The following is a 27,065-nucleotide window of genomic DNA, read 5'->3' as shown; positions in this document are numbered from 1 at the left end:
TGCCTGTCTGCTCTCTTTCTGCTCTCTTTCATTAATGTTTATTCCCTTCATTCCCTAAAGGATTGCAGATTCAATCAGTGGAGAATAATTGCCAGGATATTCTTCAGTCTCCTGCTCTCTCCAAATGTTCAGGTACTTTGCACTGGTCACTAATTCCCTCTCCTGGAGAATAACCTGGACCTAATTCCCAATTTTTTGGCTTTCTTTGGCCTCCTAGGGTTGATTTTGTAGCACTAAACTGCAAATCTGAGGACTTACACCTCACTAACCTTTGCTGTGCTTACAAATCAGCTTTCCAATGGAAAAACTCCCAGTTTTCCATTCTGGGCATCTGCTGGGGTTTGAAATGAGGGATTTTTCACCAAACCTCTGGAATTTGGATGTCAGAACCGTGTCCAGTCTTTCAGGTGGAGTCACACCAACATTTCTGTGGTTGTACCCCTGGCCTGGACAAGCTGCTCACCCAGAATGTGTTTTTCCTGCCCCTGGGCTGCAATCCAAAGGGATCTGGGGTCTCCATGGCTGTGACTCCATGACCTCTCTCAGCTGTTCATAAAACTGAGATTTTTTTTCTCCAGTTCTTCAGGGGAAAAAGAAACTATGGAATCCCTGAGTGGTTTGGGTTGGAAGGGCCCATAAATCCCATCTCATTCCACCCCTTGCCGTGGGCAGGGACACCTCTGCTGTCCCAGAGTGCTCCATCCAGCCTGGCCTTGAACACATCCATAAATTCCCCTTTTAGAGGAAGAATCCATTGGATTCTTTAAAAAAAGAAACGAGGGAGAAACTTAACCAGCCCGTTATCCCTCCGTGCATCTCTTGCTTCCCATATCAGCCCCGGCACATCCCAACACCAGATTTCCCTTTGTCAGCCCGAGCTTTTCCCTTCGTTCCATTTGTCATGTCCCCTTTTTCTTTTTTTCCCTGTTTTTTTATGGCCTCTTTAACTCCCATCTGCGCCAGGTTTGCCTTTTAACCAGCGCGGCCGCCCCGCTCAGTTGTGGGATTGTGGCTTCTGGAGCATCTCGTTAAAATGTTCTTAAACAATTTTCAATTAGGCTTCATATTTTTCTGATTACGTTCTTTCTCCCCACTGATTTGCCTCCTAATTATTTTCAGCTTGATGGAACTGGTCCTCTTGAAGAGGCTGTGTTTGTGTGGACTGTTGGTGGTGCTGGTTCATTCCTAATTTTTATACATTTATATATTTTTGCACAGTTGTGATCAAGTCGTGGCTATTTGAGTTTCGGCTGTCAAAAAAAAAATGTGGAGGAAAAGTGGCTGCTGGTTGTAAAACTGAGTTTTTCCAAGTGGGCACTGGCCCAGGGGGTGCTGATTTTGGGGTTTGTGGCATTTAGGGGATGGTGGTTCTGGAATGAAGGGGTGAGCTCTCCAACCCTTTGATGTCTGGACAACCTCAGCTCCTGCTGAACTCGGTGTGGTTTGTTTGATCAGGTAATTATGGGATGGTCTGGTGCAAAGGGACCTTAAAGGTCATCTGGTTCCATGGGCAGGGACACCTTCCACCATCCCAGGTGGATCCAAGCCCCAGTGTCCAACCTGGCCTTGGGATCCAGGGGCAGCCACAGCTGCTCTGGGAATCTGTGCCAGAGGGAAGAATTTCCCCTTAATATCCCATCTTAACAGAATCCCAGAATCCTGGGATCACTGGGGTTGGAAAAGCCCTCCAGGACCATCCAGTCCAAGCTGTGCCCCATCCCCACCTTGGCACTGAGTGCCACATCCAGGAATGCCTTGGGCACCTCCAGGGATGGCAAATCCAAACCTCCCTGGGCACTCCCAAGGCCTGAGCACCCTTTCCATGGAGGGATCTTCGCAGGTGTCCTGGTTTCCTGTGAGGGATCTGGAGAAGGGGAGGAAAGCCCAGGCTCCTGTGGAAGGTGAGGGCAGCACCACTTGAGGCTGGGCTGTGTCCCACCAGGGTCACCTGGGGACCTCTCCTGTGACCTCCGAGAGCCAGGGAGCCAAACTGGGGTGGCTCTTGGGGTGGCAGGAGCAGGGAAAGGCCACGTGGGAGCACCACCCACGGGAGAAATGGATTTGTAGACTTCTCAAAGCCTGACAGAGAGCTCACCTCACCCAGGTTTGTACCTCTGTGTGCAGCACACGTAAGGTGTGCTGATTGAGGAAGGCCGTGGAGTGGGGATGGCGTTGTGGAGAGAGAGATTGAACTGGAAATAAGTTTTAACCAGTCTCAAAATGTGGCCTTGCAAAAAGATGAGGTATTTTGGAGAATTAGGACTGCAAAAGATGCATTGGGGCAGGACCACGTGGGGTAAAAATATCGGTGATTGGTGTTGGAGCTGTTGGCAGCGCTGTGTGGCAGGAGCCAGCAAATGAAAAACATTTATAAGGTGCTGTAAGCAGGAAATGGGCTGGCTTCTGATAGAAGGGTGAGGAGTTTTTCATCTCCTCCACTCTTCATCGAGACTGATAATGGAACAAAATCTTTTAAAACACCTCTCAGTCACCCCATCTCTGTAAAATCTGGGAACACCAACACACCCCCAGGAGGGACACCTGGACCGGGACCCGAGTGTCTCCTCCTGTATCCCATCCCAGAGAGGTGTCCTGCCCCTTTCCCTGGGACTGCACTCCCCAGACACCTCCAGGCCGAGCTCTCCCAGCCCTCAGGGCTGTGCTGGGGTGCTGGGAGAGGCGGGATGATCCCAGTTACCCCCGGGATGACCTCTCCCCACAGCGGGATGGATCCCATCAGCGCCGACGTCGCATCTGCAGCTGCTTAGTGACCCCTTCACACAATGCTCTGCTCGGGGTCATCTGGTTCCAGTTTCACCAGAAACAGAAGGAAATGTTGGGAACATTACTTCCCTACATCCAGTTTCACTTGTTGTGGATGCTTGGAATACTTTGGAACCCACATCTTTGGGGTTTGGCCGGCGAGCCCCGGCGACCATTTGAGATTTAGGGGGTTTTTTTTTGATTCCAGAAGTGCCCCGGAGGTTGCATTGTAGGGCCTTTTCCTTATGCAAAACATAAAAGTGCTGCTTTTTTTCAAATTATAACCATATTTTTCATTAAAATCAGTTGGAGTCCCAATAAACAATCGACTCTGAAAAATTTTCCAAATGTTCTCTGCAGCACCGTTTCTATTTTTAATTATTTTTTAAAAAACTGGGTTTTTTTTCTTAAAAACAAAACCCAAAAAACACAGCTTGGCTTAGAATTTAAAGAAGCCATCTAGTAAATCATGAAAAACGCACATCTATAGCTCCTTATTGCAATATAATTAAAACCTACTGCACATGGAGTGTCAGAATCCCTCTGTCGCCGTGTCCGATGGCTTCTCCCGTTTGCCTTATCGTGGGAACTCCTCCTTTCTGCTCCCAACGCCTCCCAGAGCCTCTCCCAGCCTGTTGGTACATTTGTTTTATATAAATTGAGTGCTCTGATCCTATGGAGAGGGATGTGAAAAACTCTTCAAAGCGGGAGCCGCAGAAATTCCTTTTTTTCTGGGCAGGGTTTCCATCCCCAGCACTCCTTGGGGTTGTCATGTCTTGATTTTATTGGGAATTTCATTGTTTTAACCTTACCTGGTGCCATCTTTGTTTGCTGTCCCAAAAACCCAGCCCACAACTAAGAACAAAACCTCAGAGTTTTGTATCCAAAGCTGTAATTTTTTGGTTTATACCAAGCAAGTAAAGGCACCTCGGTTAAATATTTAGGGTTAAAGTTTTTTGTTGTGAGCTGGAGGTTGAGGAATATTTCGGGATATTCCTGCAGTGCAGCCAAGTGTCCATGGAAAATAATCCCTTAGGGAAAGAACCAGGTGCTGGGACAAGAGGTGGTGATGGGGAGCCTGCTCCTGCTGCAAAGAACAACTGGGGGAGAGGAGAAAAATGTGGAGTTTGTCCATTTATCCATTTTTGTCTGCTTTCATCTTTTCCATGGATCACTGCGGTGTCTGCTCAGCTTGGGAAGAGCCAGGGAATGAGTCTGACTGATCTGACCCTGGGCAGGGGGGATGGAAGGTGAGATGTCCAGGTTTGGGCTGCACAGTGGTAAAAAACAGATTTAGATGGGAAATTGGAATGGAACAGATTTAGATGGGAATTGGAAGGAATTGCTGGCTGGGAGGGTGGGCAGGGGCTGGGCTGGAATTCCCAGATTTGCTGTGGCTGCCCTGGATCCCTGGCAGTGCCCAAGGCCAGGCTGGATCCACCTGGGACAGTGGGAGGTGTCCCTGCCATGGCAGGGATGGCACTGGGTGGGATTTAAGATCCCTTCCCACCCAACCCATTCCAGGATTCCCTGTGGATGCTGACTGGGAGGATTTCCTTGCTGGGCCTGTGTCAGAGGCAGATCTGAGCTGGTGGAGTTGGAATTTTGTCCTGCCTGGACCTTCCCAGAGCCATGGCCAGGAGCAGCTGCTGCTGTGGGGGCAGAGCTTTGTCCCACCCCATCCCACTGGCTCAGGTCGTCCCCTGTTCCAGCGGAGCCATTCCAGCTCTCCTGGGGTTGGCCTGGCCAGACAGAGCGTGCCCGAGCCAAGGAATTCCTGGACCTGGTGGCCAGCACTGGAGTCTCAGTGACATCCTCGCCATGGGAATCGCTGCCGTGCTTCCAAAGGGTGAGGGCAGAAAGGGAAATCGCCGGAGTCAGAGCTTGTTCTGCTCCCAGTGACCCATCCCAGCTGGGGACGGGATAAATCCACGGAATTATTTGGCTTCTCAGCTGCTCCAGGGCAGTTTTGGTGTGGGACAGGTGTGAAAACCTCTGGAAAAGTCTGTTTGGGATGGTTGTTAGGGATGGGCAGTTAAGGGTGGGAAGTTCCTGCTGGATTTTAACAAGGATTCGTTTTTCCTGAGGGACAGGGAATGGCAAAGTGGGAATCTTGGGCTGAGTCCTCAGGAGGACACGACCTATTCCAAAGGAGACCAGAAACTTGGGTTTGTGTCTCCTTGGTTAGAAATTGTGGCTTTAATCAGCTCATTAAGCATCTGTAATTATCAACAAATCCTAATTATGACCCGTGAGGGTCCAGCACAATCCATCCTGGTTCTGCTGAGGCCCAAACCCCCTTTGCTCCGGCAGAGTTTTGGGATTGGCTCTGGACACTCCGCAGAACCTCCCATCCCTCTGAACCCCCTGCGGGGATTTCTCCTCTGTTCCCGGAGTCTCCCCCTCTCTCCTGGAGGGTGTTTGGAATTGAGGTGCCACCTGCAGCTGCAGGCAGGCCGAGCTGCCCGGGCTGGGAGCGGCTGGCTGGGAGGAGTCGCGCTCGCTCCCCGCCGTGATCCCAGCGCTCGGCGTTATCTTCCCGTGGCTCTGTAAATCCTGGGAGTGTGACAGGACCTCCCACCAGGATGGCAGCAGTTCCAGAGCCCTTGCTGGTGGCTCCCTCAGAAGATGAATGGTTTTCTGAAGTTTGCCTGAGCAACAGCTCAGTGCCTTGTTAGGCTCCCAAGTGCCTTAACTCCGCTCCCTTTTCCCTTTCATTGTTTCCCTCCGGAGTTCCCCCTTTGCAGTGGGCAGATCTTGCCAAACTCGGGATGGAATCTCTGCTGAAAGCCCCCCAGAAGAGCAAAGCCCCGCTCTGCTGAGCTGGGAGGAACCTGGGATGACTTTTCTGGTGAGACTGGGATCTCTTTCAGCACATCCTCACTCCTCGAGCCGAGCCCTTAATCGTGCCTGGCTGGGGAGCCTGAGGAATTTGGTAGGAACATCGTGGATGCTCTGAACCCTTTCACATTTTTACTGTTGACTTCTGTAGGGAACGAGCATCCATCAAGGGGACAAGGATTTGTCATTGTTCCCCGAAAAAAGGGCAGTGGCATTGTTAGAGCCCAATGGGAACCCTTTGGAACGAGGAGCCTCCAGGGAGAAATGCAAATTTATATTGAGTTTTAGGACAGACATTGCCCAGAAGTCCCTTTTAAATCAGAAGATGGAAAGATTGTTTTATCTTTGGTAACTCTTTCCAGAGGACCTACAAAGCCGAGGCCATGAGGCACAGCTTTTGGGGTGAGGAGCTGCAGTCCCTTGTTTCCCGGGACTTCGTGGTGGGGCTGGGAGTTGATCCCAAGGCGTGGGCACGGGGCCCCTTTGGTCAGTGGGATTGGCCATTTGGAGTGGCAGTTGCCACCTTTTCTGGAGGGAAGAAGGGATGAAAGGAGTTTTATGTGGCTATTGAGGAGGTTTATTGATCCCAGATATGGTGGCTCCAGGATTGTGGGAAAACAGGCTCCCTTTATGGCAGGAGTAAATTGTGGGGGATTGCTTCACTGGTCAGCCCATGAAGGAAGGGCTGGCTTGGGGCATGGGAATGGTTTTGGTCATGGATCAGATCAAATCCCCCCCGCTGGGCCCCTTCTCCTGCTCCCAGATCTGTTCTCAATCCAGACCACAGGAGTTGTTTACCAGAGTCTGCCGTGGCTTGTGTTAAACTGCCCCGTGGGGTCCCGGTATCCCATCCAGCCCCATCCCAGTTTGCCCACAGGCAGGCAAACTCCAGCCGTGAAACTTCCCAGTCAGGAGATGGGGAGCAGGGATTGCTGTATCCTCACAAACGGGGGCAGATTTTATGGCAGGGCCTGTCGTGAGGGACAGCAAGGGCTGGGAGCTGGAACAGCAGGAAAGTCGACTTTAATGAGATGTGAAGAGGAACTTCCTCAGGATGAGGGTGGGAAATCCCTGGCACAGCTGCCCAGAGAGGGGGGGATGCCCCATCCCCGGAAACATTCCGGGCCAGGTTGGACAGGATGGGATTCAGTGGGAGATGTCCCTGCCCACGGCAGGGGTTGGACTAAAGGACCTTTGTAGGTCCCTTCCAGCCCAGCCCAGTTTGGGATTCTAGGAAATAAGGAATTTTTTCCAAGTTTTCTCAAGGCCGTCTTCTCCAGAGCGTGATATTCCAACATCTAATGGGACATTTTGACCATGTTCTTTAGAGCTCCAGCATTCCTGGGATAACCACGGTGTTTGACCATTCCTCCTGGAGCTGTTGTGGGTGGGATGTGGATGGATCCCATCTCTCCCTCCTCCGGAACTCACACACCTGTTGAGATATTTCTTCTACACAGCATTTTAGGTCTTTCCCAATTTTTACTCACCTTCCAGTCCCAAATTCCCCTGTCTCCAGAGATGATGTCCCATCCTCAGCGTGGCTTTTCCATCCCTCCTGATGATTGCCCTGACCTTTCCTCTCCTTCCAGGGCTTCCCCTGGTGGCCTCTTTGTCCTCCTGAGCTCCAGCTCCCATTCCTGGCCGTCCCCACAACCTCCCAGGCCCTGGTGGTGCCTGAGGTGTGGATTCACTTTTGCACCATTCCACATTCCCACTTCTCCCCCTCTCCGGGTCTCTCTGTTCCCTTAGGCCAGGCCTAAGCCCTGCTCAGGGAGTTGCTCCTTAAGCCGGGCTGGTTTTCTTCAGGAACGTTCCTTGATCCCTTCCCTCAGCAGCCCCTGCTGAGCACCAGGACCCTCAGTTTTCCTTCTCTTCCACATTTCCCACTCTGGAATTTGAATTTCCTCCCCCTGTGAGGAGAGCAGCCAACTTCCCTCCACTCCTTGTGGTGCCACATCCCAGGGTTGTTTTTAAACCTGGGTTTACTCCAGCTCGTGGCTCCAGGCTGGGCAGGGCAGGAGCTGCCATGGAGGGGCAGGAATCCTGCCTGGTGTCCCAAGGGATGCTTGGAAGATGGCTTAGGAACAGCCTTCCGTGTCCCTTGGGAGTGGTGAGGGGACAGTGTCCTTCCACAGGCTCTTCTTCCTCTTGGGAATCTTCTTCTGAATCTTTGGAATCTTCACAGTCTTCTTTGGAATTTTCTTCTTGGGAATTGTTTTCTTGTTCTTCTTCTTCGGAATCTTCTTCTGAATCTTCTTCTTCTTCTGAGTCTTCTTTGGAATCTTCTTCTTCTTCTTCTTCTTCTTCTTTGGAGCCTTCTTTTTTTCCTTCGGAATTGTCTTTTTCTTCTTTGAAATCTTCTATTTTGGAATCTTCTTTTTTTTCTGCTGCTTCTCCTTCTTAGGAATTTTCTTCTTTCCGATCTTGACTTTCCCAGTTGCAAACGAGTTCTCCCGTGGTTTTTTTTTCCAGGACAGGGAGTTGCAGGAGTTTTTTTGGTGGGATCTGTGTAGGATCCCATCCCTCTCGGGTGTTTTTCCTTTTGGCTCACAACACAAACATTTTGGGATCCTCCTGCAGTGAGGGTGAGCTGCAAACCTCTCCCTGGAAAGGGAGCTATCCATGGAATCCTGGGGGTGAAATCCTGACTCCAGGGAGTGGTTGCCTTGAATACCAGAAAGAACCATGGGCAGAGGAGTTTTCTCTCACATCCTTGGGGTCAAGGCCTCTTTGTAAAGATTTTGAGGAAGCTTTTCCTCCCTGACACGAAACTCTTGGGAATAGACTGAGGGGGGTTCCTGAAATCAGGGAAGGGATCCATGGGAATGGCAGAAATGGAATGGCTGGGGGATTTTATTGTCAGGGCTAAAGGCACAAGGGAGTGAGGGAAGATCCTGGGCTGTGGAGTGCTGAGGAGAACTGTTTTAGTCTTTGGAAAAATATGGGATCCACTTAGAGGAGCAGGGATTGGTTTCTTCTCTCCATCACAGGGAACAATTCCTAATTCCCAAGATCCCATCCATGCCTGCCCTCTGGCAGTGGGAAGCCATTCCCTGCGTCCTGTCCCTCCATCCCTTGTCCCCAGTCCCTCTCCAGCTCTCCTGGAGCCCCTTCAGGGACTCTGAGGATTCCCTGGATTTTTCCCTTCTCCAGGGGAACATTCCCAGCTCTCCCAGCCTGGCTCCAGAGCAGAGGGGCTCCAGAATCCTGGAATGGTTTGGGTGGGAAGGGACCTTAGATCCCATCCCATCCCACCCCATCCACGTTCTGGGACACCTCCCACTATCCCAGAGTGCTCCAAGGTCTGTCCAGGCCTTGGTAAAGTCCCTGAAATCTCCTACAGAATTCCTCTTTTCCCACTCTCCCAGCATTTAACAGGGCCCATCCTTGCTCCTCCTTTCCCGGAGGTGTGACAAGCACCAGAGCCTGGTTTCCGAGGTACCCTTGGAAAGTCCATCATTTCCCACCTCCCCTGGGTTTTCCCTAAATCCAGGTATCCAAAGTGCTCCCCAAGCTTTTCCATCTCACCTTCGGGAAGAGAGAGCCGGCCGAGATCCCCCGGATCATTCCGGGCCGGCTCCTGGGGCACGGTGGGGTTTTATAAAGTGTTTTTTAAAGGATGGCTGGAGAAGGGAAAGGTCCCAGACGTTTTCCTGCCGCTCCCTCGGCGTTCCAGGCCGAGCAGGACCTCAATTAGCGGGGCAGTAACGAGGCAGTGTCTGCGTCCTCCGCCGCTTGGCCCCAGCCGCAGCCTCGCACTTCATCATTCCTAACTCGTTGCAGTAGCTCCACAAAGTCCTCACAAATCTTTGGAGCTGAGCAAGAAATTGGGAGCACATTTTTGGTGTTTCCTCGCATGGCAGCTGGGCTGGGAGCTCCTTATTTCTCATTAGTGTCAGACTCGGCAGCCCCGGGAGCTCTCAGGCTCCGGGCTCGGGACAGGGGCATCATCCACGGCCAGATTTTCCTGAATGTCCCTCTGGGGCTGTGGAAAAGCTGTGGTTCACTCACAAAGCAGGGAAAAAGGGATTTACAAATCCTGCAGGACAAAGCTCTTGAGGTTCCCAACCTTTTGAAGCACCCACCCGCCCATCACCTTAAAGCAGGAGGGATTTGGGAGCAGGGAATGAGGCTGGAATGTGGAGCCAGCCCTGAAATGAGCTCCGAGGCTTTGGGATGAAATCCTGGTTAATATTTCTTCAGTGCTTTCTCTTGAAGCATCTCCAAAGCGTTTGAAGAACATTATTAAGACTTTGGGAGAAGGGAGGATCTCTCTTTTCCACTCCACTTGGAAAGGGAAGAAAAAGGCAGCTCGGAATTTATTTGGAGGATGAGGAGGCTCCAGGTCCTTGAAGATTTTTCTGATTATTTGCAGAAGCGAATCTTTGGGGGTGTTCTGGCAGGGGCTCTCCCTGTCACTGTGCTGGGGGAAAAGAAAGGACATTTTTGGGTGGGATTCTTCCCTGCATCCATTCCTGGGAGCTCCGGGCGATTCCAGCAGTTGTGGAAGGTGTTTTTGGGGCTGCCTGCAGTTTTCTTCTGTCATTTTCTTACTCAGCTGTCACCTGATTGCCTGAAATAATCCAAGTTCTGTGGTTCTGAGGTGAACAGGGAGCAAACATCCTGGTGAATCCTCAGGAGTTGGGGGAACTCTTCCCTTTCCCAATAAGGAATGAAATTTAGTGCTGAACACAGGAATTGTGGAGCTCAGGTTTTTGGTTCCCTTTGATCCCAGCTGTGACCAAAGCCTGGGGGGTTGTCCCTGCCCTTGGGAGCTGTGGGAGGAGCTCACACCTTGGCAGGTGAATGTTGGGTTTTCCCTTTTTCCCCCTTTTTTCCCATTTCCTGCAGTCAGTGCCATCTCTGCCCCCTGTCCCATCCCATGGAGCTCCTCTGTCCCTGCTGCAGGCCAGGTTGTCCTGCAGTGAGGAGCAATTCCCAGGAGGAATTTGGGACATCCACGATGTCCAGGTCAGCCAGCATGGAGCTGCTCCAAACACATCCCTGTCCTGCAGTGGCTGTGGGGCAGCAAAGGCAGCTGGGATTTCACTGGAAAGAATTCCTCTGGAACTGAGGGAAAAGTGTCAGGGTTGGGTGTGGTGACTTTGTCTGACCTTGTTCTTTATCTCATTTGTTCCTGGGGATCCAAAGATATCCCAGAATCCCAGAAAGGATTGGGATGGAAGGGACTTTAAAGCTCCTCCATCCCACCCCATCCATGGCAGGGACAGCTCCCACTGTCCCAGGGACAGCTCCACTGTCCCAGGTGGATCCAGCCTGGCCTTGGGCACTGCCAGGGATCCAGGGGCAGCCCCAGCTGCTCTGGGAATTCCAGCCCAGCCCCTGCCCACCCTCCCAGCCAGCAATCCCTTGCCAAGATCCCAGCCCAATCTCCCCTTTCCCAGTGGCAGCCATTCCCTGGCTCCTGTCCCTCTGTCCCTTGTCCCCAGTCCCTCTCCAGCTCTCCTGGAGCCCCTCCAGGGACTCTGAGGATTCCCTGGCTTTTTCCCTTCTCCAGGGGAACACCCCAATTCCCTCTCCCAGGGCTGCTCTCCATCATTTCTCCTCCCAGCCTGGCTTTGTGCTGGGATTTCCCTGTCCCAGGTGCAGCTCCAGCCCCTGGCCTGGCTGAACCTCGTGGCCTTTTGCTCGCCCACCTCTGAGGCTTTCATGTTCTGCTCCAAAAACTTTTCCCACCTGGATTTATCTCCCTGCTGTTCCCTTGGATCAAGGCAGTGCTGGAGCCTCTGAGCTCTCTGGGGGGTCACGTTCACACCTTGTGAAAAGCAGGTGCAGCCCCATTAACTCCAGATGGAGGCAGAGCAGTCCAAACCCTTTGGAATTTTCTCCTTCAGCTTCCCTTCCCAGCCCCATCCCGTGGGGAGAGGAGAATTCCCTGTAAAAAAGGGATTTTTTTTTTAATCCTGTTCCAGCAGCAGGTGGAGTTGGTCACCTGGAAGAGGGGACCAGCACAAAGCTGCTCATTGCCGAGGCCGGGCGGGGATGCCACACGTGTGGCACTGGTGGGGACTCCAGGAAGACCTCCCAGCTCCACTGCTCCCTTTTAAAAGGCCCATAAATGAAAATTGGAGAGGGCTGCAGGGGAGGTGTGAGATTTTTCCGGGGTTTTTTTATTTGCAGAGTTACGTTTTTTATCCTTAATAGATTTATAACACGCAGCTCCCTTGATTTGTTTCCATAAAATTAACCAGTAAATTTCCAATGGAAAAAAGCCCCTAATAGGAACCACCTTGGCCAAGGCTGGAGCGTTGCTGTGCTCAGGGAAGGTGGACCAGGGCATTTTCCCTCTGCCAGGTTTTCTCCTGGAGTGCCACATGTTGGAGGGATATAAAACTTTTACTAACGAGAGCTTGGAGGAATTCTGACTTTCTAATTGCCCTTTTTCATTTTTTTTTTAAATTTTTTTTTTTCCTGGTACAAGCTGCTGTTTATTTTGGGCTCTTAAAAACTGGGGCTGTAATTTGGAAGTCTGGGAGTTTCAGACCTGGGGCAAGGAGGGGTGGGAAGGATCCAGACTGGTGGCCAGGGAAGGGCTGGGGGTGGCTCTGCTGATTCCTCTTGGAATTTGCATCCTGTGAGCCCTGTCCTTGGCAGCGGGCTTGGGATCGTTTGGATTTTATTCTTTTTAATATTTTTAAAGTTGTTTTAGAGCCAGGATTTCCTTGTGGTGTCCATAGAATAAGGCCAGGCTGTTCCTGCTGGGAGTGTCCCCAACATGTTGGGATGAAGGATTTTGGTCACAGGTGGGACTGGAGGGTCTTGGAGGACTTTTCCAACTTTATTCATTATGGAATTCTGGGATCTGCCTAAATCCCAAATTATTGCTGGCTGGGGTGTTCATGGAATGGTTTGGGTGGGAAGGGACCTTAAATCCCATCCAGTGCCACCCCTCCCACTAATCCCAGGTGGCTCCAGCCTGGCCTTGGGCACTGCCAGGGATCCAGGGGCAGCCAGAGCAAATCTGGGAATTCCAGCCCAGCCCCTGCCCACCCTCCTAGCCAGCAATTCCTTGCCAAGATCCCAGCCCAGTCTCCCCTTTCCTAGTGGGAGCCATTCCCTGGCTCCTGTCCCTCTGTCCCTTGTCCCCAGTCCCTCTCCAGCTCTCCTGGAGCCCCTTCAGGGGCTCTGAGGATTCCCTGGATTTTTCCCTTCTCCAGGTGGAACAGGTTGTGCTGGAAGGGACCTCAAAGTCCATCCCATCCCAATCCCAACACCTCCCACTGTCCCAGGGTGCTGCCACCCCATCCAGCCTTTCCTTGGACTCTCCCAGGGCAGCACAGATGGGAATTATTTGGGATCCAAAGCAGCCCAGATGGGAATTGTTGGGGATCCAGGGCAGCCCAGATGGGAATTTTCGGGGATCCAGGGCAGCACAAACAGGAATTTTTGGGGATCCAGAGCAGCCCAGATGGGAATTGTTGGGGTCCTGCTGCCACAGCAGGGCCCTTGTCCTGCCCAGGGAATACCAGGGATCCCTGTGAGATCCATGGAATTAGGCCTGGGTTAAACCCTGCTTGTGCACGGTGCTCATCCCTCAGTGTCCATGGAGGGAGATCCAGGCTCTGTCCTCTGGAGTTTTCCTGGCGTTGAGGATGGTCCTGGCTGGGCTGAGCTCAGGCACAGCCTGGTTAAGCTGAGCCTGGGCCCCTCCTGTGTGGTTGGGACAGAGGGAGAAGCCAGAGAGGGAAAGAAAAGGAAAATCCAACCCTCCCAGGGCTGTTCTCATGGCTCAGAAATCTCTTTGTAGTTTCCCCAGACGCCTTTAGAGGGCAGATCACGTCCAGGGAATCAGGAACGGGTTTGGGAGGCGCTCCATGGTCCTGGGGTGGATTCTAAGGTTGGAGCACTCAGAACACGGAGAGATTTTATTTTATTTTTTTTTTTTTAAGCATAATTTGAATTCTGCAATAACTTGTGGTGCTTTCAAGGGTGACCATGAAGTGAATTTACAGCAGCGAGATGAGATCGGGTTTTGATTTATCGCCGTGGACTTGAAATCTTTTTAGGCTCAGTCCTAAAAATTGTGGTGTGAGTGAAATATTAGTGATGGATGCAGGGAGAAAAAATCCTGGGAACATACTGTGGGAGAGGAGAATTATGTAATGTGTTGACTAAGTTCATTTTTATGTTAAAAAAGACCACAAAAAGTGGTTTCAGTTGGGAGAGTTGGTTTTGGAGAGCAGTGCTGAGTGCTGAATGTATAATTTCATTTTTCTCTGCTGTAATCTCTTCTCTAAATCCCCAACCCTCACGCCCCAGTGCTTAGGAAAAAAAAATGTATTTATTGACAGAATATTTCACATTATCAGAGGGATCTTTGTGAAGTGAAGGCAGGAAAATGAAATTGAAGCTCTTCTGTAAAGTTGAAACTTTTCATATTGGGATTAAATATTCCTTACAGTCACCGTGCTGGGGTAGGCAGGGCCTGGCTAATTCTGTGATTAATTAAAACCAGCACTAACCAAATAATGTTCTGCTTTCTTCTGCTGCTCCCCGAAGCTCAGGGATCTTGGGGAAGATGATTATTCCTGAAAAAGCCATTTTGTTCTCCCCCAGCTGAGCTGCTCTTTGTGGCTCAGCCCCGTTGGCAGCTGCTTTGTGGGTTTCTCATCAAAAAAACCAGAGGGGTTATTCCCAAACAGAATGAAAAGGGCTTTGTTCCAACAAGGATTTATCCTTTTTTTTTTTTTTTAAATACTATTTTTTAAATCTCCTGAAGGTGGAGGTGCTGCTGCTCCAGGGATGTGCAGGATGCCTGGGGGTTCTTTGGGATTTAGGGCTCAGCCTTTGCCTGTGATCCTCTCCCAGATTCCTCCTAAAGTTTTGGTGGAAAAGGGAAAAAGGACTGGCAGGGTCCACCGGGGCTGTGCACAGCGTTTGGCTCTGTCCCACGCAGCACCCCTGCCTGCAGACTGGACAGACAGGGAGGGACAGATGGACACTGGGGTGAGGGATGGGCTGGGGGGTCACTCCCAGAGAGCTGGGACAGAACCTCAGCAAGTCCAGCAGGGCTGGAGCTGCACCGGGGTCAGGGCAGTCCCAGCACAGATCCAGCCTGGGAGGAGAAGGAAGGGATGGACTGGGAGCAGCCCTGGGAGAGGGATTTGGGATGTTGTGGGTGAGGCTGGAATGGCCCAGCCCAGCCCCCCCTGCTCAGCCCTGGGCTGATGGCAAAGGAAAGGTGGGAATTGTGTCCCTGTGCCCCTCCCTCAGGTGAGAGCCCACCTGCAGAGCTGCCCCAGCCCTGGGGCCAACAGCAGGAGGACGTGGAGCTGCTGGAGAGAGCCCAGAGGAGGCCCCGGAGCTGCTGCAGGGCTGGAGCCCCTCTGCTCTGGAGCCAGGCTGGGAGAGCTGGGAATGTTCCCCTGGAGAAGGGAAGGCTCCAGGCAGAGCTCAGAGCCCCTGGCAGGGCCTGGAGGGGCTCCAGGAGAGCTGGAGAGGGACTGGGGACAAGGGACAGAGGGACAGGAGCCAGGGAATGGCTGCCACTGGGCAAGGGGAGCTTGGGCTGGGATCTTGGCAAGGAATTGCTGGCTGGGAGGGTGGGCAGGGGCTGGGCTGGAATTCCCAGCTTTGCTGTGGCTGCCCCTGGATCCCTGGCAGTGCCCAAGGCCAGGTTGGATCCACCTGGAACAAGGTGGAACAAGGTGGTTTTCAGGGTTCCCCTCCCACCCAACCCATTCCATGAGGATTTCACTTTGGTCCATAGCTCTGGAGCACACAGCACGTCAGGGCAGCAGCCGTGGCCAATCCCTGGAAGAACATTCCTCTGCCATGGCAAACAGGAGCTTGGGGGTGTCAGGGCAGCCTTAGTCAGGCAGGTCCTTCCCAGGCTCAGTGAACATTCCAGACCCCATCTCTGTCCCTCAGACACTGAACGTGTTCCCAGATCCCAGCCTGGAACGTGTCCCCTTGGGATCCCCCTGTCCCAGGTTTCTGTGGGAATGGCTGAGGAGATTCTGCCTGCAGGTCTGGGATCTGAGGTAGAGCCAAAGGATCTCTGCAGCTCTTCCCAGATCTCCCTCAAAGACTTTCAGGCTGTCCTGTGGAAAAGCCAAAATCCCGTTTTGTCCAGGACTGCCCACGCTGGGCTTTTCCTGGGATTTACTGAGTCCTGTTGTTCTGGGAGAGTCAGAACCGTCCCAGGGAGGTGCTCTGATCATGGCCAGTCCCTCAGAATCCTTCAAAAACCCAGCCCAGGCTGATAAAAGGGAACAAAAGCAGAATCTTGAAAGGAACCTTATCTCCGAGTGCCAGAGCCCAGGGAGGGGGTGTGGAGCAGCACTCTGGGAACTCCCACGGACAGTGGGATCCAGGGATTCCATCCCAGGCCAGGCTGACTCCCTGGGGAGCTTTGTGAGGTCAAGGAAAAGTGGGGCATCCATGAGTGATAATTCCTGTCTGCTCCGGGGCTGAGGGAGCAGCTCCTGCTGCAGTTCCTGCCACGGAAAACAGGGATAGCAGGCAGGCTGTTCCTCAGGAAAGCAGCAGCTTCCCAGCTGGTGGGAAGGGAAAATGGGAGGAAAACCCCTGGGAAATGTTGGAATCAGGCTGCTCAAACTCGTGGCTGGAGTGAGGGCCCTGTGTGGTGTCAGAGTTTGGGCAGGGGCAGCTCCAAGCTGAGCACACATGGATGGTTTTTCCAGAATTCCTCCTGGATCAAACCCTGGAAAGTCCAGCCCAAAACCTCCCCCTTCAGTGAGATCTAATCCATGGCTGCTTTTATCCTGAATTTCCAGAGGGGTGAGGGTCCCACCTTCCCTGGCAAGGACAGAGGTGGGGACACCACCTGGAGAGTCCCCAGGGGTTTTGGGGAGCTCCTGGAGCTGGGATTATTCCCCTGCTGGGGGCTGGAATTTCACTGGGTGCCTTGGATTGAGGAGGAGCTTTCCTGGTGCTCCAGGCTCGCTCCAAGCCCCAGAGCTGCACTGGGGGAGCCCAAGGAAGGGCAGGGAGAGGCTTGGAGCACCCTGGGATAGGGGAAGGTGTCCCTGCCCATGGAAGGGCTGGAATGGGATGAGCTTTTCCAACCCAGACTGCTCTGTGATTCCATGAACTGCCTAATTTTGTAATTCTGCTGTTCTCTGGGAGAACGTCCTTAAGTGAGAGCCTGAGTTTGTCCCTTTAGCTCCCCACTCTCCTCTCCAGCTTCATCCCCTTCTCCTCTGTTTCTTTCTGCTGAGAAAACAAAGGGTCAGGGTTCTTTCTTTTGCCTGGATTTCTCCTTTTTAACTCTTTCACCAAAAAAAGCCAACCCCAAACCCCAAGCCCTGTTCCCTGTGCCCTGCCTTGCTTGTCAGGGAGCGTGTTGGAACAAAGCCTGGCTTGGAAAACAATCCCAGTTCCCTGGGAGAGCTCCCAAAGGCAGGCCCTGCACGCTTGGGTGCTCCTGAGTCATTCCAGACCCTCTCACCTGTGACCAGGTTTGGTTGTGATTGCTCTGCTGCTCCCTCTCTTGCTCAGGGCTCTGGTTGGGTCCCAATTAGGAGTGAGGAGAGCTTAAAGGGACGTGTGGGAGTTCCCAGTGGAGCTCGGAGTCATGGCTGTGCCTCCTTGGGCAGAGTGGAACCAGCCCGGGGTCACAGCAGCTCCCAGGGTGGGGGGTTTCATCCAGGGGTGCTCCCGGCTGGAAAAGGAATTTTAGATGCTTGGTGGAAGTGAATCAAAGAGTCTTGGTTCCATCTCAGTTCAGATAAATTGTAAACCATTTCTGTGCCCAAGAGCTGGGGCTGCTGGAGCAGAGCCCCGAGCTGTGGAGTTGTCAGGCCGAGGACTTTCATGTGTTTGAAATTCCCTGTGGAACACCCACCCTCCTCCTCCTCCTCCTCCTCCTCCTCCTCCTCCTCCTGCTGCCCGCTCATTCTCGGCTCCTACGCTGCCGTGTAAATGTGATAAATAAACTCTGTAATCGCCCCACTGAGCTCCCTTTGAAGCTGCCCGCAGATCTGGATCCCACAGAAGTGTAAATCAACACTTGGGCCATAAAGGGCTCCTTAAAAAGTGGCTTTTTTTGTGCAGCTGACCCGGAGGCTGTGGTTGCCCAAGGCTTTTTATCAATCCTGGTGTGATAAATTTCTCCTTGGAAGGGAGGGTCCGGATCATTCCCTTCTCCCAGTGCTGGGCTGAGCAGCCTCCCCCCAGAACAGCTGAGCTTTAATGGGTGTCGTGTGAAAAACTGAATTAACTCAGTTCCTGAATGAGCTCCAAGGAGGTAAATATGGCCGAGCTCATCCCGTGGGTTTAATCCCATCCATGGGCAGGGACACCTCCCACTGTCCCAGGTGGATCCAAGCCCCAGTGTCCAGCCTGGCCTTGGGCACTGCCAGGGATCCAGGGGCAGCCCCAGCAAAGCTGGGAATTCCAGCCCAGCCCCTGCCCACCCTCCCAGGCAGCAATTCCTTGCCCAGATCCCAGCCCAATCTCCCCTTTCCCAGTGGCAGCCATTCCCTGGCTCCTGTCCCTCTGTCCCTTGTCCCCAGTCCCTCTCCAGCTCTCCTGGAGCCCCTTTAGGGACTCTGAGGATTCCCTGGATTTTTCCCTTCTCCAGGGGAACATTCCCAGCTCTCCCAGATCTGAGGGGCTCCAGAATCCCGGAATGGTTTGTGTTGGGAGGGACCTCAAATCCCACCTCATTCCAACCCCAAAGCCTTCCCCTGTCCCAGGGTGCTGCCAGCCCAGTGTCCAGCCTGGCCTTGGGCACTTCCAGGGATCCAGGGCAGCACAAACAGGAATTTCTGGGTATCCAGTGGGGTCCTGCTGCCACAGCAGTGCCCTTGTTCTGGCCAGGGAATATTGAACTGTAAAATCCGTGGAATTAGGCCTGGATTAAATCCAGGTTGGGAAAAGGAGCAGGAGCAGGGGATGAGGGTGAATCACGGGGTGAGAGCAAAGCAAAGGGGGAATTGCACTTTCCTCCTCGCACACTCGATGCCAAAAACTTGTATTTGAGGAAAACTGACGTTTAGGAGTATCAGACCCAGAGTGGATTTCAGCTCTGGATGGGCTGAGGTGGAGGAGACTTTTTAGGGAATGAGGAGTGGGGGGGTCGAGGCTGAGTCTGTGCACTGGGGAGAACAAACCCATCCAGCGCTGCATTTCCCAACTCCTTTTATTTAATGACCTGGAATGGAGTTCAAAAAAAAACCCCTCCCATTGTTGGGCCTCGTTTCCTGAGCCGAGGGAGAACTTTGTCAGCCAAACCTCCAACAAATTGTCTGCTCTGATAACAAGTTAGCACCGGGAGCGGGAGAGCCGAGCCCCTCCTGGTCCCGGCAGCGCCGGCTCCGCGGGCAAACTCAAAGCAGGAGCTGCGGCCGTGTGTGGAGTTTACACCTTGCAATAATAATCCCTGCTTTTATCTGATCCCAGGGGGATTTTATAACTTTGGAATGGCTCTCTGGCAGGCCTCCAGCCCTACTGTCATTTTTTATTAACGTTCTTTTTTTTCCCCTACCCCCGTAGCCAGTCGGCTTTGCTGCTGCTTTTTTTTTTTTCCCCTTTTCTTTTTTCCCTTAAGATTCCTTAAGGAATATGTATCCCATTCCTGGGGATATTGGGAACTGATATTTGAAAATTCAGTGTCTCAGCCCATTAGAGGGGTCTGTAAAACCATCACAGCAGGAACTAATCAAAACTACCAAAGCCAGCCTTTAAATCATCGCTCCCTTTCAATCACCGGCCCCTTCTCCCCGGGCCCTATCTCGTGTCCCATCAGGAAAAACCTAACTAGGTTCTGCTCAAAAGTGAATATTGGTGCGTGGAGCTGAGGGCAGGTGAGACTCGGGTGTTTGCCAAGGGCTGCAGAAAACAAGGGGAAGTTACAAAAATAACGATGTTGGAGTTGTAGAGGAGCTCCTTCCTCCTGGAGGTGGTGGAACAAACTTTTCCTGAGGGTGGCTGTGGAGGCAGAGCCTGGAGGAGTCCCTGGCCTGCTCTGGGAATGATTCCATGGCATTGGGAATGATTCCATGGCAATGGGAATGATCCCTTGGCGTTGGGAATGACCCCATGGTGTTGGGAATGACTCCATGGCATTGGGAGTGATCCTGTGCCACTGGGAATGATCCCGTGGCAATGGGAATGAGTCCATGGTGTTGGGAATGAGTCCATGGTTTTGGGAGTGATCCCATGGTGTTGGGAATGATCCTGTGGCATTGGGAATGAGCCCCTGGCACTGGGAATGACTCCATGGCATTGGGAATGACCCCATGGCGTTGGGAATGATCCTGTGGCATTGAGAATGATCCCATGGCTTTGGGAATGACTCCGTGATGTTGGGAATGATCCCTTGGCATTGGGAATGAGTCCATGGCGTTAAGAATGATCCCATGGCATTGGGAATGAGTCCATGGTGTTGGGAATGAGTCCATGGTGTTGGGAATGAGTTCATGGTGTTGGGAATGATCCCTTTGCATTGGGAATGAGTCCATGATGTTGGGAATGAGTGCATGGTGTTGGGATTGACTCCATGGCAGTGGGAGTGATTCCATGGTGTTTGGAATGATGCCATAGTGTTGGGAATGTTCCCATGGCACTGGGAATGACTCCGTGGACTTGGGAATGATCCCATGGCAGTGGGAATGACCCAGTGGCAGTGGGAATGCCTCCCTGGTGTTGGGAATGATCCCATGGCAGTGGGAATGATCCCATGGAGCTGGGAATGCCTCCGTGGCTGTTGGGTGCAGGTTTGGAGCCAGGGTCGCTCGATTTCAAGGAGTGGAGTTGCTTTGAAAAACCCAACCCTGAAAAATTCACCCACAAAAGTTCAGCTCCGGCTTGGGCTGGGTTGGTTTGGTTGTGAGGGGTGGGAAGGTGGAGTTGCTCTTCTCAAGCTTTTTGGGATGGAATTTATTGGGATGGATCCTGGAATGCTGAGGGATGTCCTTCCTGTTGAGGGCTTTGAATCCCAGGATGGTTTGGGTTGGAAGGGACCTTAAAAATCATCCCATCCCAGCCCTGCCTGAGCAGGGACACCTTCCACTGTCCCAGCTTGCTCCAAGCCCTGTCCAGCCTGGCCTTGGAGACTTCCAGGGATGGGGAGTCCACACCTCTGTGGGAATTTGAGGTTTTGAGGAGAAACCCCCAAAGCTGTGTCCTGCAGGGTCGAGCCCTCGGTGAAGGGATGTGCAAGGAGACAGGATTTACACCATCAAATAATCCCAGGATGGTTTAGGCGGGAAGGGATCTTAAATCCCATCCCATTCCACCCCCTGCCATGGGCAGGGACACCTCCTGCTGTCCCAGGTCCCCTGAAAGTCTTCTGGCCTGCCTGGTGACAGCCTCAGTGCACAGAGGTGGGTCACTGACCCGGACCTGGCCCTGCAGGTGGGCAGGTGCCCCTGCCTGTCCTGCCAGCCAGTCTGGATAGACGATTCCCACCAGGAGCTGGGAATTCTGCCCTGATGGAGTGATGGGGGTGCTCCTGCTCTCCCAGGCTGCTGTGGATCCAGGACGTGGCTGTGCTCGGAGGGAACTTCACCTCCACGATCCCAGCACTTTGTGTTTGACTCCTAAAAGCGAGGTCAGCTGTGACCAGGCCTCGGCTCTCCTGCCTTTTTCATGCTCCCGTGGAGCAGGGCGAGCCAGGATTGATGGTCCTGGATAACAGAGGCAATCCCACAAGATAACCCCAAACTGGCCTCGCTTTCCTGGAAGCCACACCAAAAGGTGGGGGGATTTTGGGTTGGGTTTGTCACCCCCTGAGGGCTTTAGGGCTCCCCCAGCCCCATTTCCATGGGTTTTCCGAGGGCATCCCGGGTGTCACCCGGCCTTTGATGTGGGAACAGATCCCCCAAACCCCCCAGTGCTCCTCTGCAGGTCGGGTTTGATCCTTCCTGTGCCCCAGCAAATCCATGGAAGGATTTGTTCTGCTGCACCCCGGCTCGGGGAGGTGCTGGGAATGAGCTGGGGAGTTCCTCTGGATAATCCCAAATTTCTCCAGAGCTGCTTCCTCTGGGCCTCCCCCCAGCCCTGCCTTTCCCTCGCAGTGAAACCCAAACCTCGCTGACTTCACGGCGCTGAAGAAAACTCGATATTTCTCACTCGTAGGTCACCTCAGCCCAGATCGTTTCCTGCCGGGAGCGGGGGGCTGGGAATGCCCTGGTGGGGATGGAAAAGCCATTCCCATTGCTGCTGGGCTGTGCAGGGCCTGGCTCCAGGATCACTCCTTCATGCTGGGCTCAGGGCATTCCTGTTCCTGCTGCAGTGGGAATGTGCCCATCCCAGCTCGGGATTTGGCTCCGGTGTTCCCAGAAAGGGAAGGGGACAAACCTCCACTGAGTGAATGTCAGTCCATTCAGGCAGAAATCCCTGGAAAATCTTGTCCAATTTAAAAATTCTGAAAGGCGAAGATTCCTCAAGGTCCCAATTGCTCCTGGTGGGCTGGAAACCTTTTGTGCCTTCGGGAGCATCCTCTGGCTGGTTTTTGGGATATCTGGGAGTCAGGACATACAAATTTTTCCTTTTTTTTTTCATTCAGAGAGTGGGGAGGCCCTGGCACAGGGTGCCCAGATTTGCTGTGGCTGCCCCTGGATCCCTGGGAGTGTCCAAGGCCAGGTTGGACACTGGGGCTTGGAGTGCCCTGGGATAGGGGAAGGTGTCCCTGGGGGTGGAATGGGGTGGGATTTGTGGTCCCTTCTAACCCAAACCATTCCTGGATTCTGTGATTTTCTCAGCTGGTGCTTGGACTTCAATCCAGGTCTAAACTCTTCTCTTGATAAATCAGTTTATTTGCATTAAAAGTGCAAAATGAAAGTTTGGGGAGTAAATTCCCTGTGGGGCTCCTTGTCCTGGAGCGATGCCGGAGGGACAGATTTCCTTGATTTCTAAATAACTGGAATTTATGAGGTCTTACCAACACTTGGTTTGGATCTTATCAGTATTGACACCTGCTCCTGCTCTGCTCCCACACAGGGAAGATTAATCCCTGTTGGAAAACAGAGGTGGCACTGAGGTTGGTGATCCTCTGAGAGCACTTCCATGGATTCTTGGTGACACCAGCTCCGTGTCCAGGCTGAAATCCCGTGTGTTTCCCTCCGAGGGCTGGGGCAGGGGAGTCCAGGGCTGGCAGCAGCATCCTGCAGCTGGTTATCCCAGATTTCCCTCTCCCATGACCGCCTGTGCGCTCCGCCCTGCTTAACGAGCCGTGTCCAGCTCAGGGCTCCATCCAGAGCTGCGCCTTTTCCCACCCTTTGATTCTCCCCTCTGCAGAAGGAGAAGGATTACATAAACTGGAGGGTTTAATGAGTGCGCTGGGCTTGCTTTTGGGGGAATTGCCAGTGGATTCAGGGTTATAACTTCATTAGGCCTGGGTTGGGAAACTGATGGCGGCGCTGGGCGGGCCCGAGCCCCGACCCTTTGTTGTGTTCTCTTCTGAAGGACCAAGGGCTCCCGCCCCTTTTTGAAGTCCTAATTCCCTTTATGGGATGTTGCAAGGCCTTTCTATAGAGTGCTGCCTCTGAAGTCCGAAAACCCCGGTGCCAAAAATGCCCCTTTCCCTTCGGCCTCGCGTCCTGACGTCGGGAGCAAAACTTTGTCCTGGGCAGTGTCCACCCAGACCTTCCCCTCTGGGGCTTTGTTGCAAAAATTCCCATTGTTGGGATTCATCCCTGAAGAGGTTTTTTTTTTTTAAAGGGATGGGGCTGGGAGTCCCCTGGCTCAGCTGGGAGGAGCACTCGGAGTAAATAAACTCCAGGGCTACTCCTGCTTTCCAACCACTAGAGGTCAAGGTTGTGCTGTGGGATAACGCATCCCACAAGGATTCACATCCCCATCCAAGGATTGCTCCTGTTCCCGCTGCAGCCACCTCCAGGGGCAGCTTGTACATGGAATTTTGTTATGGATTGCCCAGCTCGTTGATTAATTCAGAGCTGATTGTGTGTGCTCGGGGTGAGGAGCACTTTGAGGTGGGTTTTCCAAGGAATGGGATGTCCATGCCTGGATCTTCCAAGGAATGGGGTCTTCATGCCATGCTTGGGCTTAAATATTCCTCAGGTGTAGGAATTACTCCAGTGCTCAGTCCCTGGTGGGGTTTTGCTTCCCAAGGGGAGATTCCAAAGGGATTTCCAGGCTGGCAAAAATCAAAGCTGCTCCTGAATTATTTTTGGTGGGATGTTAAAACTTCCAGGTGTTGAAAAGGAAATAATCTGGGAGGTTTGCACGCGGATTAGGCACACTCTGTGCTCTCTGCAGTTCAGGGAGCAGAAGTAATTAATAATTAGAGATTTTTAATAGCCATTAGTAATGTTTTAATTCTCCCTTGGTGTTGCTGACAGCTGGATCTCCAACAGGTTTAATGGATTTCCTTCCTTCTAAATCCAGGCTGCCACATTCCCGTAGGGAAAGGGATGTGCCCCTTTTGCCACCTCAGAGAGTCCTGGAATTCCAGGATGTCCAGGAACTACCTGGGCTTGTGGAAAGTGTCCTTGCCCATGGAATGAGGGGATCCTGAAGATCCTGTCCACGATTCCATGATTCCCACGCACCTTTCTCCTGATACATAAAAAATCCCCAGCATAATACGGGGAGGAATCCTCTAAATCTGGGTCTAAATCCGTATAAATTCCAGGTTTTCCCAGTGTTTATTTTCCAGTTACACCGGTGCACAAACCCACATGTCCAGCAGGGCCACATCCTTGGGATTGGCCTTGTCCCCCTGGTTTTGGCCGGGATTTGGCCCTGGAGGCCCCCTGTGTGTTCGTGCTGTTCCCATTCCTCGCCCTTCGGTCTGAACTTGATCAGCCCCTGAACAAGTGGGGCTGAACCGCTTTTCCTGCCATTATTGTGCTCCATATCAAAGGAAAAACAATGGAATTTTTGCAGGAGGGCACAGTGTGACCTCAGCTGCCAGACAACCCCAAAACCCCTGGAATAACTCGGCGTGTTCCCAGCCCTCCATCCCGCCGCTTCCAGCACGTTTTCCTGGAGCACCTTTTACAGCTCGTTCCGCACATCAACAATGCGCAATTAAACCCTCCTGGGCTCCCACAAAAATGCTTTCAGGAACCTCTGGGGTCCAGATGTGGAATGTTTTGTGCCGCCACGGCTGGAAAAGAGGAACAAACCCAGCGGTTCAGGAGGTCCCCGAGCGCGGCCTGTGACAGTCACCACATGGCCCGCGGGCGAATATTGCTGCAGCTGGGCCGTAAACGGATCAATGTGGCAGCACGGGGGCCGGGGCCTTGGGATTTGGAAAGAGTCAGGAGCGTGTTTGGATTGTTGCATAATCCCCGGCCTGCTTTGCAAATGGATCTGGGAATATCTGGGCTGGGGGAAAGGCGACGTGTCGGAATTCCGCCGAGCGCGTGGCGCCTCCGGCCGCCTTTGTCCCCTGGCAGGGCTGGCTGCGCCTCGTGCCTGGAAGCCAAATGAAATCCCAGGTGGAATCTGTGTTTGCTCCTAGGCACAGCAGCAGAGAAACCTGGACAACATCGTGTCCCAGCAGCCCAGGATTAGCGGGGGGAAGAAATCCAAGAAGGAGTTCAGCGCCAGCTCCGAGCTGGAGGTGAAGAACACCAGCCCCATGTCGGAGCAGGATTCGGGGATCCTGGATGTGGAGGATGAGGATGAGGAGGAAGAGGTAAACGCCAAACTGGGCACTGTGGGGTGCCTGTGGTGTCTCAAGGGGTTTGCTCCTTGCTCATGGGGAAGTCCTGAAGGTGCAGGAGGGGCTGGACAACGTGGGATGTGTCTCCAGATTTGGTTATTTTGTGGTTTTATCCCAATTTCCATAACTGGGCTCAGCAGAGAGGCCAAGGATTGGGAACTGCCTACCCCAGTCTGTCCCAGCGTCTTGGTGCTGCTGGAGAACATCCATCCCTCATGGAAACATTGCTCCATAACCCGATTTTTGGCCTTTTCCTTTGGTTTCTCTTTGGATAAGGGCTTGTGTCAGGATGGGAGGTGGAAATTTGAATTCCTTCATGTGCTCCCTTCTTCCCTTCCTGCTGCAGCTTCCTGGGACCTGACAGAGGGTTTTGGGAACCACATAACCTGGGGATGGCGTTGGTTTTTCCTTCCTCTAGTGCTGGTTCCCCTGGGATTTGGGATGTTTCCCATGGAACTGAGCCCCGTGTCTCAGGAAAGGCAGCTCAGAGATCCAGAGCTGCAGTGCAGGACCTGGGGGGTTGAGCCTTTGGATGTGTCCATGATTCCTTGGGATGCAGCTGTGTCCTGCACCTTTTGGGAACTTCTGTCTGGATGGGAAGAACTCTGGGAAGTTCTGCCCCTCTGGATGGCTTTTCTCCCTTGTTGAAGCCTCTTTGGTCAGGAAAATGATGTTTTCAGCTGCAGCCATCCCTGGGCTGGGGGTGTGTGTCACCCTGACCGTGACAGCCCCTGGGCAGACCGGGAGGGGACCGAGGACACGCTGGAAATTTGAAGTTGGGGTTGTTCCAGTGGTTCTGGGCTTTCTGTTTTCCCTCTGCAAATCCATTCCCTCCTTTCCACAGCTGCTCCACATCCAGAGCAGAGCGAGGTCACACTTTGTTCCGTGGGGATGGAATTGTGGGGTCAGCCCTGAGCCCTCGTGGGGCCTGCTCTGGGACCCTCTGGGTGGGCTCCACATTCCTACAGCAGCATGGAATGAGGCCCTGGAGCTGCTGCAGGGCTGGAGCCAGGCTGGGAGAGCTGGGAATGTTCCCCTGGAGAAGGGAAGGCTCCAGGCAGAGCTCAGAGCCCCTGGCAGGGCCTGGAGGGGCTCCAGGAGAGCTGGAGAGGGACTGGGGACAAGGGACAGAGGGACAGGAGCCAGGGAATGGCTGCCACTGGGAAAGGGGAGCTTGGGCTGGGATCTTGGCAAGGAATTGCTGGCTGGGAGGGTGGGCAGGGGCTGGGCTGGAATTCCCAGAGCAGCTGGGGCTGCCCCTGGATCCCTGGCAGTGCCCAAGGCCAGGCTGGACATTGAGGCTTGGATCCACCTGGGACAGTGGGAGGTGTCCCTGCCGTGGATGGGGTGGGATTGGGATTTAAGGTCCCTTCCAACCCAAGCCCTTCCATGATTCCATGGTTCTGGCTGGCCTCAGGCAGGTGAATCCCATCTCTGGGTGTGGTGGCACTTTGGTGACCTCACAGGGGGTGACCCTGCTGTGGGGGATGGGCGGGAGGGGCTGTCCCCATCCCAGTCGCTGTCCCAGGGTGGGCAGTGGCCGCTGTCCGTGGTGATGAAGAGCAGTGGGGGAGGGGCAGCAGCCATGGGACCCCTGGGAGCACCTGGCCAGGTGTCCTGGAGGAGATGGCATGGAGCAGATCTCATGGAGGAGATGCCATGGGGAATATCTCATGGAGGAGATGATGTGGAGGAGATCCCATGGAGGAACACCCTTGGAGGAGTCCCCATGGAGGAGATCCCATGGAGGAGATCCCATGGAGGAGATGCCATGGAAAAGATCCTGTGGAGGAGATGCCTTGGAGGAGATCCCACGAGGAATATCCCATGGAGG

At 53.2% G+C, this 27,065-nt stretch overlaps 1 protein-coding gene across 4 annotated transcripts in view; it reads left to right on the top strand.

Moving 5' to 3' along the window:
* The window catches only part of EXOC6B (exocyst complex component 6B), a 328,073-nt gene that overhangs the window by 130,238 nt on the left and 170,770 nt on the right, over positions 1-27,065 (top strand). For all 4 annotated transcript variants that reach the window (XM_059845563.1, XM_059845562.1, XM_059845564.1 and 1 more), the window contains exon 7: positions 25,028-25,204. In XM_059845563.1, coding sequence (XP_059701546.1) covers positions 25,028-25,204 — 177 coding nt within the window. The remainder of the gene's footprint in view (positions 1-25,027; positions 25,205-27,065) is intronic.

This window comes from Haemorhous mexicanus, chromosome 4, assembly GCF_027477595.1.
Source record: "Haemorhous mexicanus isolate bHaeMex1 chromosome 4, bHaeMex1.pri, whole genome shotgun sequence".
Taxonomy (NCBI): Eukaryota; Metazoa; Chordata; class Aves; order Passeriformes; family Fringillidae; genus Haemorhous; species Haemorhous mexicanus.
The sequence above is the reverse complement of the archived record's forward strand: the minus strand, read 5'-3'. Positions and strand labels throughout refer to the sequence as shown.